At 38.3% G+C, this 15,517-nt stretch overlaps 1 protein-coding gene across 1 annotated transcript in view; it reads left to right on the forward strand.

The window, feature by feature from the left end:
* The window catches only part of Cask (calcium/calmodulin-dependent serine protein kinase (MAGUK family)), a gene marked incomplete in the record, with an annotated part of 363,168 nt that overhangs the window by 285,424 nt on the left and 62,227 nt on the right, over positions 1 to 15,517 (forward strand). Inside the window, 2 exon segments of the mRNA XM_005413251.2 lie at positions 11,894 to 11,971; positions 15,338 to 15,418. Coding sequence (XP_005413308.1) covers positions 11,894 to 11,971; positions 15,338 to 15,418 — 159 coding nt within the window.

Raw genomic sequence — 15,517 nt, forward strand, 5'->3', positions numbered from 1 at the left:
AAGATCTAAATAAATGGAGAGATATTTATAGATTGGTAGTCTCAATATTGTTAACATGGAGATTTTTTCCATAGTGATCTATAGACTCAATTCAATCCTTATAAATATTCCATCAGGATTTCTTTGTAGAAATTGACAAGGTGATCCTAAAAATGTATGTGGAACTACCAAAACAGTTTAGAAAGAAGAATAAAGAGGACTGATTTTCAAACTTCCTATAAAGCTGCACTAATCAAAATGGTATGGTGCTGATGTAAAGATAGACATATAGATCAATGGAATAGAAAACAGTCCAGAAATAAACCCTCAGAATTATGGTTATTCTCAACAAAGATGCCAAGGCAATTAAATGGGAAAGGAACAGTCTTTTTTTTGAAAGGGAGTGAGAGCCAGATGTGGTGGTGCACACCTGTAATCCCAGCACTTGGAAGGCTGAAGCAGGAGGATCTCTGCAAGTTCAAGGCCAGCCTGGGCTACAAAGTGAGTTCAAGGCTAGCCTGAAGTGCATAGCAAGACCCTGTCTCAAAAAGACAAAAAAAAAAGTCTTTATTACCTTGGGCTAGGTAAAGAGTTCTTAGATAGTACAAAAAGCAATAGGGGGGAATTTAAATGTTCTAAAACCAGACTGAGATAAGGATTGTACAACAGCATAAATTTAACAAATGTCATTAAACTGTGCACTCATCATACTGCAAATTAGTTGATTTTTAAATGATACTTCAGCAAAACCTTTAAAAGTAAAAAATAAGAAAAAGAAATACATTTCTAAAAACTTATTTTAACCTTTTTGCCTTATTGAAGAATGACGTCAGCTTTCCCATCACTGGGACAAAGTACCTGATACCCACAACTTAAAGGAGGAGAGATTTATTTGGGCTCACAGGTTTCAAAGGACTCAGTCCATGGTCTGCTGGCTCCAAGCAGAATGACCTGGTAGAGGGCATGGTGCAGAAATGCTGCTTACCCCATAGCATCCAGAAAGCAGAGAGATGGAAAGAGCTGGGGACAAGAATATACCCTTCCAGGTCACACCGCCCACCAGCAGATTCAGCTACTGTACTCATCTGTGGGCAAATCCGCTGATGAGTACAGCGTCCCCGTGCTCCAGTCACCTTCCACACCCATGAGACTTTGGGGGGACATTTCAGATCTAAGCCATAATAAAGATAAAGCACTGTTGGAAGGTCCTCTGGTGTGCTGTGAATCCTAGTGTACTGTGGATCACAGAGCACTTAACATCATTTGCAATTCATTGCTCACACGGCAATAGCAGCTGCAGTGCCTCCTGGCATTGCCCACTGTTCCTGGCATTGCGTCTTGTTCTAACACTGACACAGGAAAGCCACACTGCCTGCTGCCTGCAGTGCCAAGAGCCCTTTGAGGGGATCAGTGTGGTAGATTTCACAGGGGCATTATTCTAAACTAAAGTTGAGTTTTGCGACTAAGACTTTATCATCAACTCAACTAACTTTAAAATAATAAATTTCTGGGTACAGTGGCAGACACCTGTAATCTCATCTTCTGGGGAAGCTAAGGCTGGAGGATTGCAAGTTTGAGGCCAGCCTAGGCAGTCTAAGAAGAATGAGTCTTAAAATGAAATTTAAAAATGGCTTGGGAATGTAGCTCAGTTCACTCCCTCGGCTGAATCCCTAGGACTGAAAAAGTACTAAATTGGGATTTTATTCTTTCAAAACTGTTTTATTAATCAGTGTGTAGTTCGCCTCATGAGAGAAACCCAGGTTGTCTTTTTTTAACATGATTAATTGCTAATTTTATGTATCTTTTCATTAAGTTCTGGGTATTGTGTTTTAGTTCATTCCCTCTATATTCAAGTACATGTTTACCCTTTCCCAAAGTTCATGGTATGTTTGGCAAATTTTATTTGACATGATACCAATGTTTTGGTCTCTCTGTGGTAATGTATACCCAACGTAAAATTTAGCATTTCAGTAAATTTTAAATGTGCACTTGAATGGTGTGAAGCACATTCACATCACTGCCCAAGCATCACCACGTCTGTCTCCGTAATTCTTTCATCCTCCCCAGCTGAATCTCATGAATAACAATCCCCGTGCCCTTCCCTCTCCTTAGCCCCTGGCACCCACCATTGTACTTGCTGTCTCTGTTAGTGGTGCTGTTCCAGGAACCGCATGTAAGTGGAATCACGCAGTATTTATCTTTTCATGACTAGTTTAGTGTCCACAAGATTCATCCATGTTGCAACACGTGTCACAACTCCTTCCTTTTTAAGGCTGAGTAATAACCCATTGTGTGGTTGCCACATTTTGCTGTCTGTTCACTCACTACCCATGTTTTGTGATTAATGATTACACAACAGGAAAAGTAAAATTCTCAGTCTCAGGCGATGGCATAGTAGGGGATGGGAGCTCTGCATTGATTCCTTCTCCACAACTGCGCTTTCTAGGTCCCAGGTTACCTCCTGTGTCCTACTCTGTAAAAAGAACGTGATTTTTCTCTGAACGTATTAATGACGAATCCCTCCAGTTTTTATGTTTGTTCAGATGAATTACTTCTTACACCAAGGTTTGGAATTTATTCTAGCCTACCAAGAGTCATCAATCAGCTTGTGCCTAATACCAATGTTACCCAGAGTGCCATTCTTTTTATGATACCATATTCAACTTTACCAGAAGGCAAGGGAATTTTCAAAAATTCTTTAAAGTAACCAGGCGTGGTGGTGCACTCCTGTAGGCCCAGCACTCAAGAGGCTGAGGCAGGAGGATCACCGTGAGTTTGAGGCCAGCCTGGGCTACACAGTGAGTTCAAGGCCAGCCTGAACCACATAGCGAGACCCTGTCTCAAAAAAACAATTTAAAAAAGCCTTCAAAGTGCAACAAAAGCTGATTCTTTTTTATGCCATTCTCATGGAGAGGAGGGGCTCCCCCTGGAAAGGAATGTGATATGCTCACAAGCCATTGGCGAGGCTCGAGGCTCACAGCTTCTGCAATCTGAGAACACAGCAGCTGCTTTCTTCTCTTTGTGGCCCTTCATACATTGTCTCATGAAACCGCTTCTGCCAGACTTTGTGTTCTTCTCTTTTTAACTCTCTATACAGAAATTCACGTTTGCTACAACTGTTTACACAATTCTTGGTGTTTACCTGTGCAGAATCAGTCATGTCAAAAGCCAAAATGATTAAATAAAGTATCATGTAACACACCCAATGTAACATAAATGCTGTCTTTTAAAGCAGCAAATTAATACTGAGATAGGTGCTTAAGAAGAGCAGGGCTAGGAAATGAATTTCTAAAACTTTATTTAAAAGTAAAAAAAAAAAATGCATGCCATAGGGAAATTTTCCCACAGTTGGGCAAACTTTTGTATGTGGCATACTGAAAAGTGCCACCTCTCAGAAGGAAACAGTGTCATATCTGTCTGTGTCAGATCATCTAACTGATTGTTTTCCCTCCTGCTTTCTTTTGCTTGCTCCAGAATAAGCAGTGTGATTTGTCTCTTACAGGACTTAATTTTAGAGTTATTTGTTAACTAAAAAAAGATGTAGAGAACAGTCAAGTTAGGTCATCGGAGGCCAGTTTGTAGTTTGTCAGAAAGACTGCCACCTGACAAGAAATCTACCACACCAGCCTGTATTGTTAAACCACCAACAGGATAATCTTTTAGATTTAACTAGGAAGTCAAGCAAGTCTTAATTTCTTGAATTCAAAAATAAATCTCTGTACGTGCAATGTTGTAATAAGATCAAAACAAAACCCTATATAAAGACAAATAAAACTTAAACCACACAGGAGCCTCCTTACAGCTACTTTTGCCATCAGAATCCAAAATATTTTGCAACTCTTTCAGAAAATCTTGAACTGGCCAGATGTACTGCACTTTCATTTATCTTATTTGTGGTCAGAAAAAAAACTTTAATAATGGATTAAAAGTAGTATCAAGGCTGGGCATAGTGGTACACACCTATAATCCCAGCACTCAGGAGGCTGAGGCAGGTGGATTGCCATGAGTTCGAGGTCAGCCTGGGCTACAAAGTGAGTTCAAGGCCTGGCTGAAGCGAGACCCTGTCTCAGAAAAAAAGTAGCATCTTACTCGGCCAGCTGGGCCTCTTTTTACACCTTCAAGGAAGGATATATAGTATTTGCCGTTATGATTTTACTAAAATTTGATTTAAAGTAACATTTCACTGCTGTGCTATTATGCTGAAGCTTTCCTAGGATGGCTGAGTCATGAGTTTCCCACCGCTGAGGACAGTGTACAGTCCGTTGCGTGTCTGCTTTCTGTAAGAGTTATCCAGTATAAGCTGGAGCTCCTGCTGCTTTATCTCGGTCACTAGATTTGTGGATTTGACACACTTCTTTAGGTGAAAAACAAGCTCAGTTTAAGATTTATAAGATTTGGCTGTTTACATGTTTTTTGAACATTTGAAGGATGAGTTAACACATAGTACAACTTGTTTTGATAATGTTCAAAGAAAATGAGAGCACACCCTTCAAATGATAGAATGCACTATCTCCATGCGTTAGTGATCTGCACAACTAATATTTGAGTACTTTCTTCCACTATTTAAAAAATTGATTTAGAAGTTTCATAGACTGTAAATTTTTAGCAAAAACAATTTTTGGTGTTGATGGGCATTCTTTCACTCCACAAAAGAAAAAAAAGCACCCTGGGTGAGTTTGGTTTCTTTTGGTAATTCATAATATCATGATGATGCACAGTCTTTCCCAAATTTGTAAGATGTACAGATTATATAAGTTCTTCCCAGAATTTAATTGAAGTTCCCTGAATTTTTGAAAATTCCATTGTACATTTTCTAATGTGTTGTCATCATGCTATCTTTGGACTCTATCATGTTGGATGATGCCAGAGATCTTTGAAAAAACATTATTTCTTTTTGTTTTCTTTTTTTTTGTTTTCATTTTTGAAAAATATACTCTCACTATGTTGCCCAAGCTGGACCCAGACCCCTGAATGATCCTCTTGTGTTGGTCTCCCAAGGAGCTTAGACTACAGGTGTATGTCACCATTTCTGGCTTCTTGTTTTCATATTCCTAAGTGAAAGATAATTTTATATGTAAACTTAAATAGGAAAAATAAATTTTCAAATCTCAGAAGGTTTTCTGTGATCTCCAACTTTTTTTTTTTTTTTTTGTTTTTTTTTTTTTTTTTTTTTTTTTTTTTCTGGTACCGGGAACCGAACTCACGACCTTGCACTTGCCAGGCAGGTGCTTTTGCCGCTGAGCTAAATCCCCAGCCCCGATCTCCAACTTTAAATAAATCAACTCCAGAGCAGCAGTTAACAGTTCCCTGTGTTTTAGTATTAAATCACCTTCTCCTAACATTTTGCTGGATTTTATGTGTATATGAAAAAACACTGCTGCATTTTTATGACTTATCTCATAGCTCACTGAAAAGATGTGACCTTGGAACTTTGTTCCCGTTTACCCAGCTTCTTTTTTAGAGACGGGATGGAAGTCCCTAATAAGACCGTCTGTTTCCAGGGGAAGTCATTTCAAGTTTCATCGTTGTTGCACAATGTAATCCTGTGTGTGCTGTTGTCTATTTTATTAGAATTGTGATGCATTCCATTACATATTTTGCAGCTAAATACTTAACTCTTGCAAGCCTTAATTCTTTCCCAACAGAACGCTGCTTAAGTATCTGTAAATTGGTCACTAATAAGCTTCAATGTTTTCTCCCACTCTCCAAGCCAGTTCAGTTGCAGTCTGGTGGCAAAAGTGACACTCTTGTCCCAACTGATACACATGCTGGTTCTTAGAGTTTAGTTTTCTCTGTACAAAAAAGTTAATGAGACACACAACCCAGGGACAGTTAGTTATTTTATAGCTTCTTATCACTCCTCATCTTCCTTGTCCTCCTCTTCCCTCTCCTTCTTCTTCCTCCCTTCCTCTCCCTCCCTCTCTCCCTCTCCCTTTCATATTGGGGGCTGAACCCAGGGCATTTGCACTGAGCTACATCCCAGACCTTTTTATTTTTTAACATGAGACAAAATCAAACTAAGTCACTGACTTGCCCAGGTTGGGCTTGAACTTGTGATCCTCCTGCCTCAGTCTCCCAGAGTGCTGGGATTATAGGCAATTACCACCATGTGTAGCCATCCATTCTATTTTAAATATTTATTTTTTCAGATACTGCACATAAGCTACAAGCAAAACAAAAGCTTCTATTTGAGGATTAAGAAATCAGAAGAGAGTGAGACATAACGGAGTATGGTTAAAAGTGAAATTTGAAGCCAGGCATGGTGGTGCACGCCTGTAATCCTAGCACTCAGAAGGCTGAGGCAGGAAGATCATCATGAGTTCAAAGTCAGCCTGAGTCACATAGTGAGTTCAAGCCCAGCCTGAACTGCAAAGTGAGGCCTTGTCTCAAAAAAAAACAAAAACAAAAACTGAATCTTGATTTAGTGCATTTATTAACTAATTTTATCTTTATGTGTGAAAGTACAATCCCAGGAAATCTGAATTTAATATTACCACCAATGTTATGCTGCTCTGTTGAAACAACCCATCTGGAATGTTGGATGTGGCCCCTAACAGCACTGTGCCACCACGCGTTGAGGCAGAAAGATGCAGCGTGTCCATGTAGCTGTGTATAGTCGTCTGACCCAGTGCCAAAGACTGGCAGGGAGCGGGCCTGTCTGCGAGTGAGGCGGTGTGAGACGGTCTGTTCCCCACACAGCTGTTCACATTTCCTTGTTTTTGTCTTGGTGCTGTGTGGGGGATTTTTTTTAATAAAAAGTGCTGAACTTGGGTAACTAATTCTTTAGAACAAGAAATCAAACCGCAGTACATCTCTACATCCTTTGTTTTCCCTCAGGATAATTTATTAATGTTCTTCCTACCTTCCTCCCCTCTACACCACAGCTTTACAAATATGCTTGATTTCCTTCAGATTTAAGGAAAGTAACTAGCCAAAGGAATATATTTTGACATTCTAATTCACCTTGAATTCAAGCTGTAGAACAGAGGTTGCAAACTACCACCCTCAGGCCAAATCTAGTCAACCATGGGTAAATAAAGTTTTATTGAAACACAGCCATGTCCATTCATTTATAGACTGTTGATGTGTACTTTTGTATAGCACAGGATTGAGTAGTTGTGACAGATCACGTGGACTGAAAGCCTAGAATAGTTACTGTCTGGGCAGGGTAAGATTAAGATCATATTATTCCTTAAATGGCAAAGTTTGCAATTGTTTGACTAATAGCTTTCAAATCATGTTTTTTCTGCAGCCTATAAATAATATTTTCTACAGTTTTCCCCTGAGACATTGTTGAAAGTATCTCCCTAGCCTAGACATTGTATTTTACTGTATTCTAATACAAGCCCAGGAGACCTGATGTGAGAGAAAAGATAGGATATCAGCAGGCTAAGGACTTGTCCTTACTGCTTTGCCTGTTTGGCCCTGAGCATGGTGCTTTGCCTCACTGGACCTAAGCTTTCTCCTCTATTATGAGCTTCTGTCGCTGTGACAAAATACCTGAGATAATCAACTTATAAGGCAGAAAGATTTATTTTGGCTTATATCTTTGGATGTTTCAGTCCATGGTCCATTGACCCCCATTGCTTTGGGGCCTTTGGAAAGACAGTACATCATGGCAGGAGCACTTGACAGAAGAAGTTACTCACATCATGGCAGCCAGGAATCAAAGAAAGAGAGGAAAGGGCTGAGGTTCCAATATTCCATCAGAGGCATGACCCTAGAGACCTGTCTTCCTTCTACTTGCCCTTACGTTCTAAAGGTTCCACTTCCTAATAGCACCACACCTAGGGACCAAGCTTTTAATACACAGGCTCTTGGAGGACATGCAAACCATAGCATCCTCTTTAAAATGGAGGAGTTGGCCAGGCACAGTGACACATACCTATAATTTTAGCACCAAAGAGGCTAAGGCAGGAGGGCCACAAGTTGGAGGCCAGCCTGGGCTATATAGCAAGACCCTGTCGCAAAATAATAGCAATTAAAAAATGAAGGAATTAAATTGTGTCAATAGCTAAGGTGTCTTCTACCTTAAAAAACTTCATGAAATTAGTCAGAATTAAAAAATACAAAAAATAGTAAATATTGTCAAAATATATTGCTTAACTTGGGAAAGTTTTTTACTGCAAGACCAAAGAAAATGATATCTGGTTCCTAAAGGAACAAGCTAAAATAAATATTCCCACTGCATTTATTTTTATGTTACCCTGAGTTTTTTTTACAAATGTCTATTTATATTTATATGTGCCTGTTCAAATATTCATTTTTTAGGAAACATTTGTGAAACATCTACTGTGTCCTTTGGCCCATATGAGGTGCTGTTATCTAAAGTTAGAGACCGCAAAAGTCTAGTCATGGAAAAGAGAGAGAAGCACTTATATATCATATTCTATAATCACAAACCTCAGGCCACCAGTACCTTCTTGGCTGCGGGCTGCTCCAGGTGACCTGCAGCTTAGCGTGGCGGACATCCCAGTGTTGATGCTGTCCTGGATTGTAAATGTATGGCTTTGACATTGTCGGTGTATTCTGCAGCTGGCCTCAACAGCACCCTCTCTGCTCCTGTCCCCACAGATTACCCTACAGTTCCCTGCACTGGGTCCTCTTGCCATATGCAGGCAGCCCTGCCAGGCAGGACCGCATCAAGACGTCCCCAGCCAGGTTACCTTCTGAGGCATCTGCTTGACTCGGGGGAAGCACACACCTTCTTGCCCCAACATGCACTAAAAGTGTGGCCTGCCCCAGGTGACCTCCAGCTACAAAAGAGACAGGGACTAGTCTCTTCACTAGGCTCTCAAATACCACATGTTGGGGCACCCTACAGGCTCTCTCACACACAGAGCCCTTCCTAGCACATGAAGGTGGGCCTGGAAGTTGCTGCAACTCAGCAAGCTCCCTCCAGAAGAATAAGGCAGCAAGCTTTTCTTGCTGGCATCTCCGGTTCCTATGCATGGTTCTTCTGGAGCCTTCATTTCGCACAAGGGGAGGTACAGTTGTCACTTCTCTCCCCAAGAAGGGAAAGCAAACGCTTCCTCTCTTACATCTTAGAATTCCTACAAATTCCAAGCTTCTGCCCCTATAGGCAGAATGAGGCCCTGGGGTGAGTGTAGAAAGCCCAATTTGACCACCTTTTAGCAAGCCCTGGAGGGGTGCCCTGGCAACTTCCCAGCAGACTTGGTGCCCCTGAATTCCTGTGGGCCTTAGCTTTGAGCTAAAAACTTAAGACAACAGGTAGGCTCTCAAAGCAACATCATTATATATACATATTCTTTATACTGGCTGGATGTGGAAGAGGGGTAAAGGATAATAAAGAAAGATAAGCTGTAGCCTAACTTTGTTCTCCAAACCCCACCACCTCTCACTACACACACGCGCGCGCACGCACACACACACACACACACACACACACACACACACACACACCTTGACCAAACTTTATCTGGATTTGAACTTTCAGGAAGGAAGCAAGGAGCAATCAGTGAACAAGCAAGGGAGGGAGGGAAGGGTAAGAGAGAGGGACAGGAGGGACAGTGGGTGAGGGGGACACTGGTATAAGACCTAGGGGACTGTACTTGACGTAGTAAGAAGATCAAGTCAGATAGCAAAAGTCTCCAATTTGGGGAGTTGTAAAATGTTTGTTGCTTTGTGAGTAAAAATTAATGTGTATTTATTAAATATATAAATAGAAACTAATCCTAATCATAGTTGAAAATGTTAGAAGTAGTATTACTAATAGTCCGTGGTCAAGAAAAAGGTAAAGCTCATAATTTGTGGTAGAATTAGACATTCTAAAGTCACGGTGCCATCAACTAATAAAGCCTATAAGCGAGTTTAAAACAGATCTGAAATTTTTGAAAACATTATTCATTTAGATTTTTAAACTTTGCTTGATCATTAATATTATGACATGTCAGAGCTAGCTAAATATCCTTCTCTAAGTATTTTATATATTTTTATTGTGATAGGAGTACTTAATGTAAGATCTATTCTCTCAACCAGTTGTTTTGTTTTTGTAGTGCTGGGGCTGGAACTCGGGGCCTTGAACATGCTAGGCTAAGTGCTCTATCACTGAGCTACAGCCCGGGCCCCTCTTACAAAGTCCTCATTGTGTTTTAAATGTGTATATGGGTTGGCCCTTAAACCTATGCTTCCTCAGTTTTTGTTCTGTTTTGGTTGGTTTTATTTTTTGAGACAGGATCCCACTATGTAGCTCTGGCTGGCTTTCAACTCACTATATAGCCCAGGCGAGCCTCAAACTTGCAGTGATCATCCTGTCCCAACTGTTAGGATTGTAGGTGTGCACTACCACACCCGGCTCTTCTGAATTTTTTGTTGGTTTGGTTAGGTTTTGACTTTTAGGGATATTTTGTCATTTCATTTGGTTTGGGTTGGGTTTTTGTTCTGTTTTTTACTACTTTTTATTATGTATGAACAGCATTTCACTTACTTTTTTTTTGTTTTTTTGAGAAAGGATCTTGATATGTAGCTCAGGCTGGCCTTGAACTCACTATATAGCCCAGTCTGGCCTCAAACTCATGACAATCCTCCTGCCTCAGCCCCCCGAGTACCAGGATTACAGGCATACACCATACACCCGGCTTCATTTACTTTCATAGGCTAAGACTAGCCTACTTTCCCAGATGAGAAACTAATCACTATTTATAACATTATTTCTATGAAAAAATATATTCCCTAGTTCCCAATTTCAAAATTGACACTCCTTAGAGATAGAAGCCAATGAGAAGATGGAGACTGTCTAAATGTGCAGGGATTAGGGCAAACTTTTGTGAGCTTAGCCACATATTACAAGTTAATATAATGGTTTAAGTAGAGCCTCATTTTAGTAGTTACTTATACTGTTGATTTCAGCTCCAATTTAGTAATGCTTTTGTAGCTAATGGCATCATTTAAAAATTATCCCTGCTGTATCTTCACAATGTTCTTGTTAGGTATTTTATATGTGGAGTGGACCAGATATTTACAAGTCATAAGGATTTATCTTATATCAGTATAAACAAATCTAACTGTAATCTGAAAAATGTTTACAGTCAGTATTTGACCTCTCAATAGCATTGTTGTACAGAATGAGGAAAGAAAAGAACAAAATCAACAGAAAAAACTCCACCTATTTTGGAGAAGTTAGGAAGTAGAAGCTATCAGACCAGCCAAGGTTAATTTTAACTTTTTTCTATTCAAAGCACACTGTTCACTGTGAGACATTTTATTTGAGGTACAAGCTAATATTTTAATTATATTTCTAAACTACAGAGATTTGTCTCTAGTGAATTAAGTTAAAGTTCTTCTGAAAGTTAAACTTTGGATCATTTAGATTTGTGGGATTTTTAAAATATATTCAATTTCTTTTCAGCGTCTTCTCACACTCCTGAAGTTGCCAAATCAAATGGAAAAAAATCTATATACTTGACTTTCTATTGAAGGAAGCCAGCACTGATTCTGTTAATGAACAGTCCTAGTATAAAATAAGCATAAACCTTTTGTGAGAACATTCCTTCCTAGAAGGAGTTGGGTTTGCCCTTTCCCAAGATTTAGGTTTCTGTGAAAATTCTTTTAGACATGTCTTGGCCAGAAAGCATTCTTTCACTGTACTGTGTTCAGATTATTGAATGTTGCTTCTGTCAAAGGGAAAAACACAGAAACTGCTGAAATATTGACAAATTTAAAATGCCAAGGAAATTGCAACACTGACAGAATTTTGGTCCATCTATTTAAAGATGTTCATGTTGTGGCAAGTTTCACTGAATAATTGAGAGATTATTAACAAGAGGATCCCACCAAAATCATCAGCCTGCCTTTTGAAGAGGGAAAATATTGTGGACTGAACTAATATATATGAAGCTGGGAATTACAACCAGGAATTATGAGTATTGATTGGATTTTCTTCTTTGCTTTTTAGCTGTATGACAAAATTAACACAAAGTCTTCACCACAAATCAGGAATCCTCCAAGTGATGCAGTTCAGAGAGCCAAAGAGGTAAGTGATACATTTTTCTTAAAGTGTTTGGTGTCACCATACTTACTATCTTTAATGTAAATATTTCTGCTGCACATTAAGAGGCAGTTTCCTTGAAGTCAGAATTTGACTCATTATACTCAGATTTAGTATTTTGGAGTTTATCACTGCATATACATACAAGAAAAAAAATTCTCAGCATAAATATGCCTAGATTTCTGGTTAGGTCTCTGCTGTGTCAACTTCAAATGTTAACATAACAATTATGTTTCTTTTTTTGTTTTGTTTTTTTAAAAAGTAAGTTATTTTGCTGCATTTCATAGAAATAGACATGGTATGAAAATTTAAATTGTTTTTCAAGGTAGTATTGTTTAAAAGTTAGTTGAATTTCTATAGCAATTAAGTGTACTGAGTTCAGTCATTTTTATATATTGGCAGTACACATGACTATCTGTCACAACCTTTTTCTGAAAACATAGGAACAAAAAATATAATAAAAAAAAACATAGGAACATGACATTATAGAATATTTAGAAAACAAAAATTTATTCATAATCCTATTACCCTAACATAGTAGTTTTCATTTTTGTATATCTTTTTCTAGTCACTATTAATTTTCATATAAATTTTACATAGTTGCAACCAAAGTCTATCTTTTTCTAGCCTAACATTATATAATAAGTATTTTCCATGTTTCTACTTGGGATCTATAAACGTAATTCCTAAAATCTGTGTAATTTTTTCCAATTATCACATTAGAATGAATTAGCAATTCTCCCACTAATAGACACTTACTTTGTCACTTTTTGATCTTATAAGTCTATAGAAATAAGAATTTCCCTTTTTAAAAATTAGCTCTTATGAAGTGAGATTACTAAGTGAAAGAGTGTGAAAGACATAATCTCTTCTCTAGTAGATTTTAAGCCCAAGACTTGTACTAAAAAATACTGTATATTCACTGAGGAACTAGACTAATTCTCTGGTGGTTGCCAGGCTACCCGCTTGATCAGGACTAGCTGAAGGAGGATGTGTTTTACCTCACCCACCAAGCACTCATCGAAAGGAATTAGGTGTCATGGGCAGAAATCACAAATCACTACCTGATCTTCACGATACACAAATAAGTAGAAGCAGAAACACTCTGGGAACAAATCTTTGGCTTCACTGGACTTGAGAACCTACTAAAGGTCTCCACCTAGCCATGCTTAGGAGACCACGCAAGAGGCACAGAGTCTGTGTTTTCATCCTTTCATTTCCCCAGTACAGAAATAGGATGTCTGAAATACATCAGGGAGAGTTGGCTCATCATCATTAAATAGTATGAAATCACAGCATAGCCAGCATTTACTAACAGGCATTTGGACAAGAAAGAAGCCCTGTAGAGTGTGTGTGTATGTTTGTGCGTGCTCGCACGCGCGCGCACGCGCATGCTCTTCCCTGAGGCCATGGTTGAGTAGAGCCTCAGGCTGCGTTACTCTATGGGGTCCCTTCCTAAGGTCCTTGCACACTGAGTGGACACCTGCATACCCCAGACATGAAGTAGTGTGGAAGCAGTCTTTGATTGGCACCATAGTTGGGCTTCAGCAGAGTACAGTGTATAAGACCTCACTGTAACTGCAGCCATTTATGGTTAGAATTGCAGCAGGTATCTGCTTAGAAATGAGAAGCAGAGGTTGTGCCATGGGGTCATGTCCCCAAATCCAGTTAAACAGGTAAACTCCATCCTGGGGGAAAGGGAGAACCTCTGAAGAAAAATTTTCCTTAAAAACACCATTTTTACCAATGCAGAGAAAATACTAACAATTAGTGAGTAAAATTTGAGTGGAAGGAGAAAAGAAAGCGTTTAACTTGTTCTTGGGCTCATTGGCATTTAATTCTAGGAGGATTGGTGGAAGTGTGGTTTTCTCTATGCAGAGAAATAAGCACGGACAATAACATTAATCCTGCCATGCTGCAAGAAAAATTACTTAAGTATATTCTTAATTAATTGACTATTCTAATTAATTAATATTCCTGTTTGAGTTGTTTTTATTGTGTGTCGTCTTTCTAAAATGTATTGGCAAAAAAAATAAAATAAAATAAAAGGAATTGGAAGTGCTGTTAATATAAAAGAAAGCTATTACTGACTTTTAGTGAAAACTGATTTTGGTGGGAGTTTGAAAGATATTCTACCATTATCCTCAGAAGACTAGGATTAGAGGTCTCATTCAACCCAGCTATTCCCCTTCTGGGTATTTTTCCAGAAGGACTGAAAACATCATACCACAGTGATATATGTGCACCCATGTTTATAGCAGTGCAATTTGTCATAGCTAAATCTTAGAGACAACCCAAATGCCCACCAACTGAGGAATGGATAAAAAAGATGTGGTGTTTTTATACAATGGAGTATTAGTCGACAATAAAGAATGATAAACTCAAGGCTTTTATAGGTAAATGGATGCAACCAGAGACCATACTCAGAAGTGAAATAAATCAGACCCACATGTGCAAACATCATATTGTCTCCCTAGTGTAAGAATCTAAAGGAGTAAATAGGGGCTGGGGATTTAGCTCAGTGGCAAAGCGCCTGCCTGGCAAGCGCAAGGTCGTGAGTTCGGTTCCTGGTACCGGAGAAAAACCAAAAAACCAAAATAAATAAATAAATAAAAAATAAAAAAATAAAGGAGTAAATAAAATCTGAAAGATACAGTAGATATTGTGAAAGGAAAAGAAACTGCTAAAAAGGAAAGAATAGCTGGGATGAGGGAAGAAGAAGAGGAAGGAAAGAAGGAAGGAAAAAAAACATACATACATGCACAGGGTAGCTGGGATAATTGTACTACTCGTTTCTGTTGGTTTATTGAGAGAAACAATTAATGTTTAGTTGTTTGATCAATCTTGCATACCCGTATCTGTTAACCTGAGCAACTACTTTGAAGATAATAAATATGTAATACAACAACCACTGTTAATTTCCTATCATCTTGTTTTGAAATTCTGTATTGTTTTGTTTTTGTGTTGTTTTGTTTTTGTGTTTGTCTTTATTATTTTGTTTCTGTTCTTCTCCCTTTAAAATAAAATTTTAAAAAAAGAAAGATATTCTCCCATTAAATTACTTAAACCTGTAATAAATGTGTGTTACAGGCTTGTCATTTTGTTTTCTAGTTTTTAATTACCTTTTGAGTTTTAGTTAGGTAATGTGAGCAAACTATTACAATTTATTTCATTTTTATTACCATCAATAATACTTGTATGTATTAACCATGGAAAAAACAAGAAGTCTTTTAATTAATTGCTTTGCTTGCCATAAAAATTCACTCCTAATTATAAATTTAAAAGAATTCCATACCTTATGAATTTTGTACTATGTTTGCACTATTATAAATATTTTGCTTATTTTTTTAGGTATTGGAAGAAATTTCTTGTTACCCTGAGAATAATGATGCAAAGGAACTAAAACGTATTTTAACACAACCTCATTTCATGGTAAGTAACAATTAAACTTCTATAGAGCTAAAATCTTACTTTAAAAGAAATTTTTAGTAACCTTCATAAAATATCACCAGTCTATCAAATGCATTTTTT

The sequence above is a fragment of the Chinchilla lanigera genome, unplaced genomic scaffold (genome assembly GCF_000276665.1).
Source record: "Chinchilla lanigera isolate Chin_1 unplaced genomic scaffold, ChiLan1.0 scaffold00164, whole genome shotgun sequence".
Taxonomy (NCBI): Eukaryota; Metazoa; Chordata; class Mammalia; order Rodentia; family Chinchillidae; genus Chinchilla; species Chinchilla lanigera.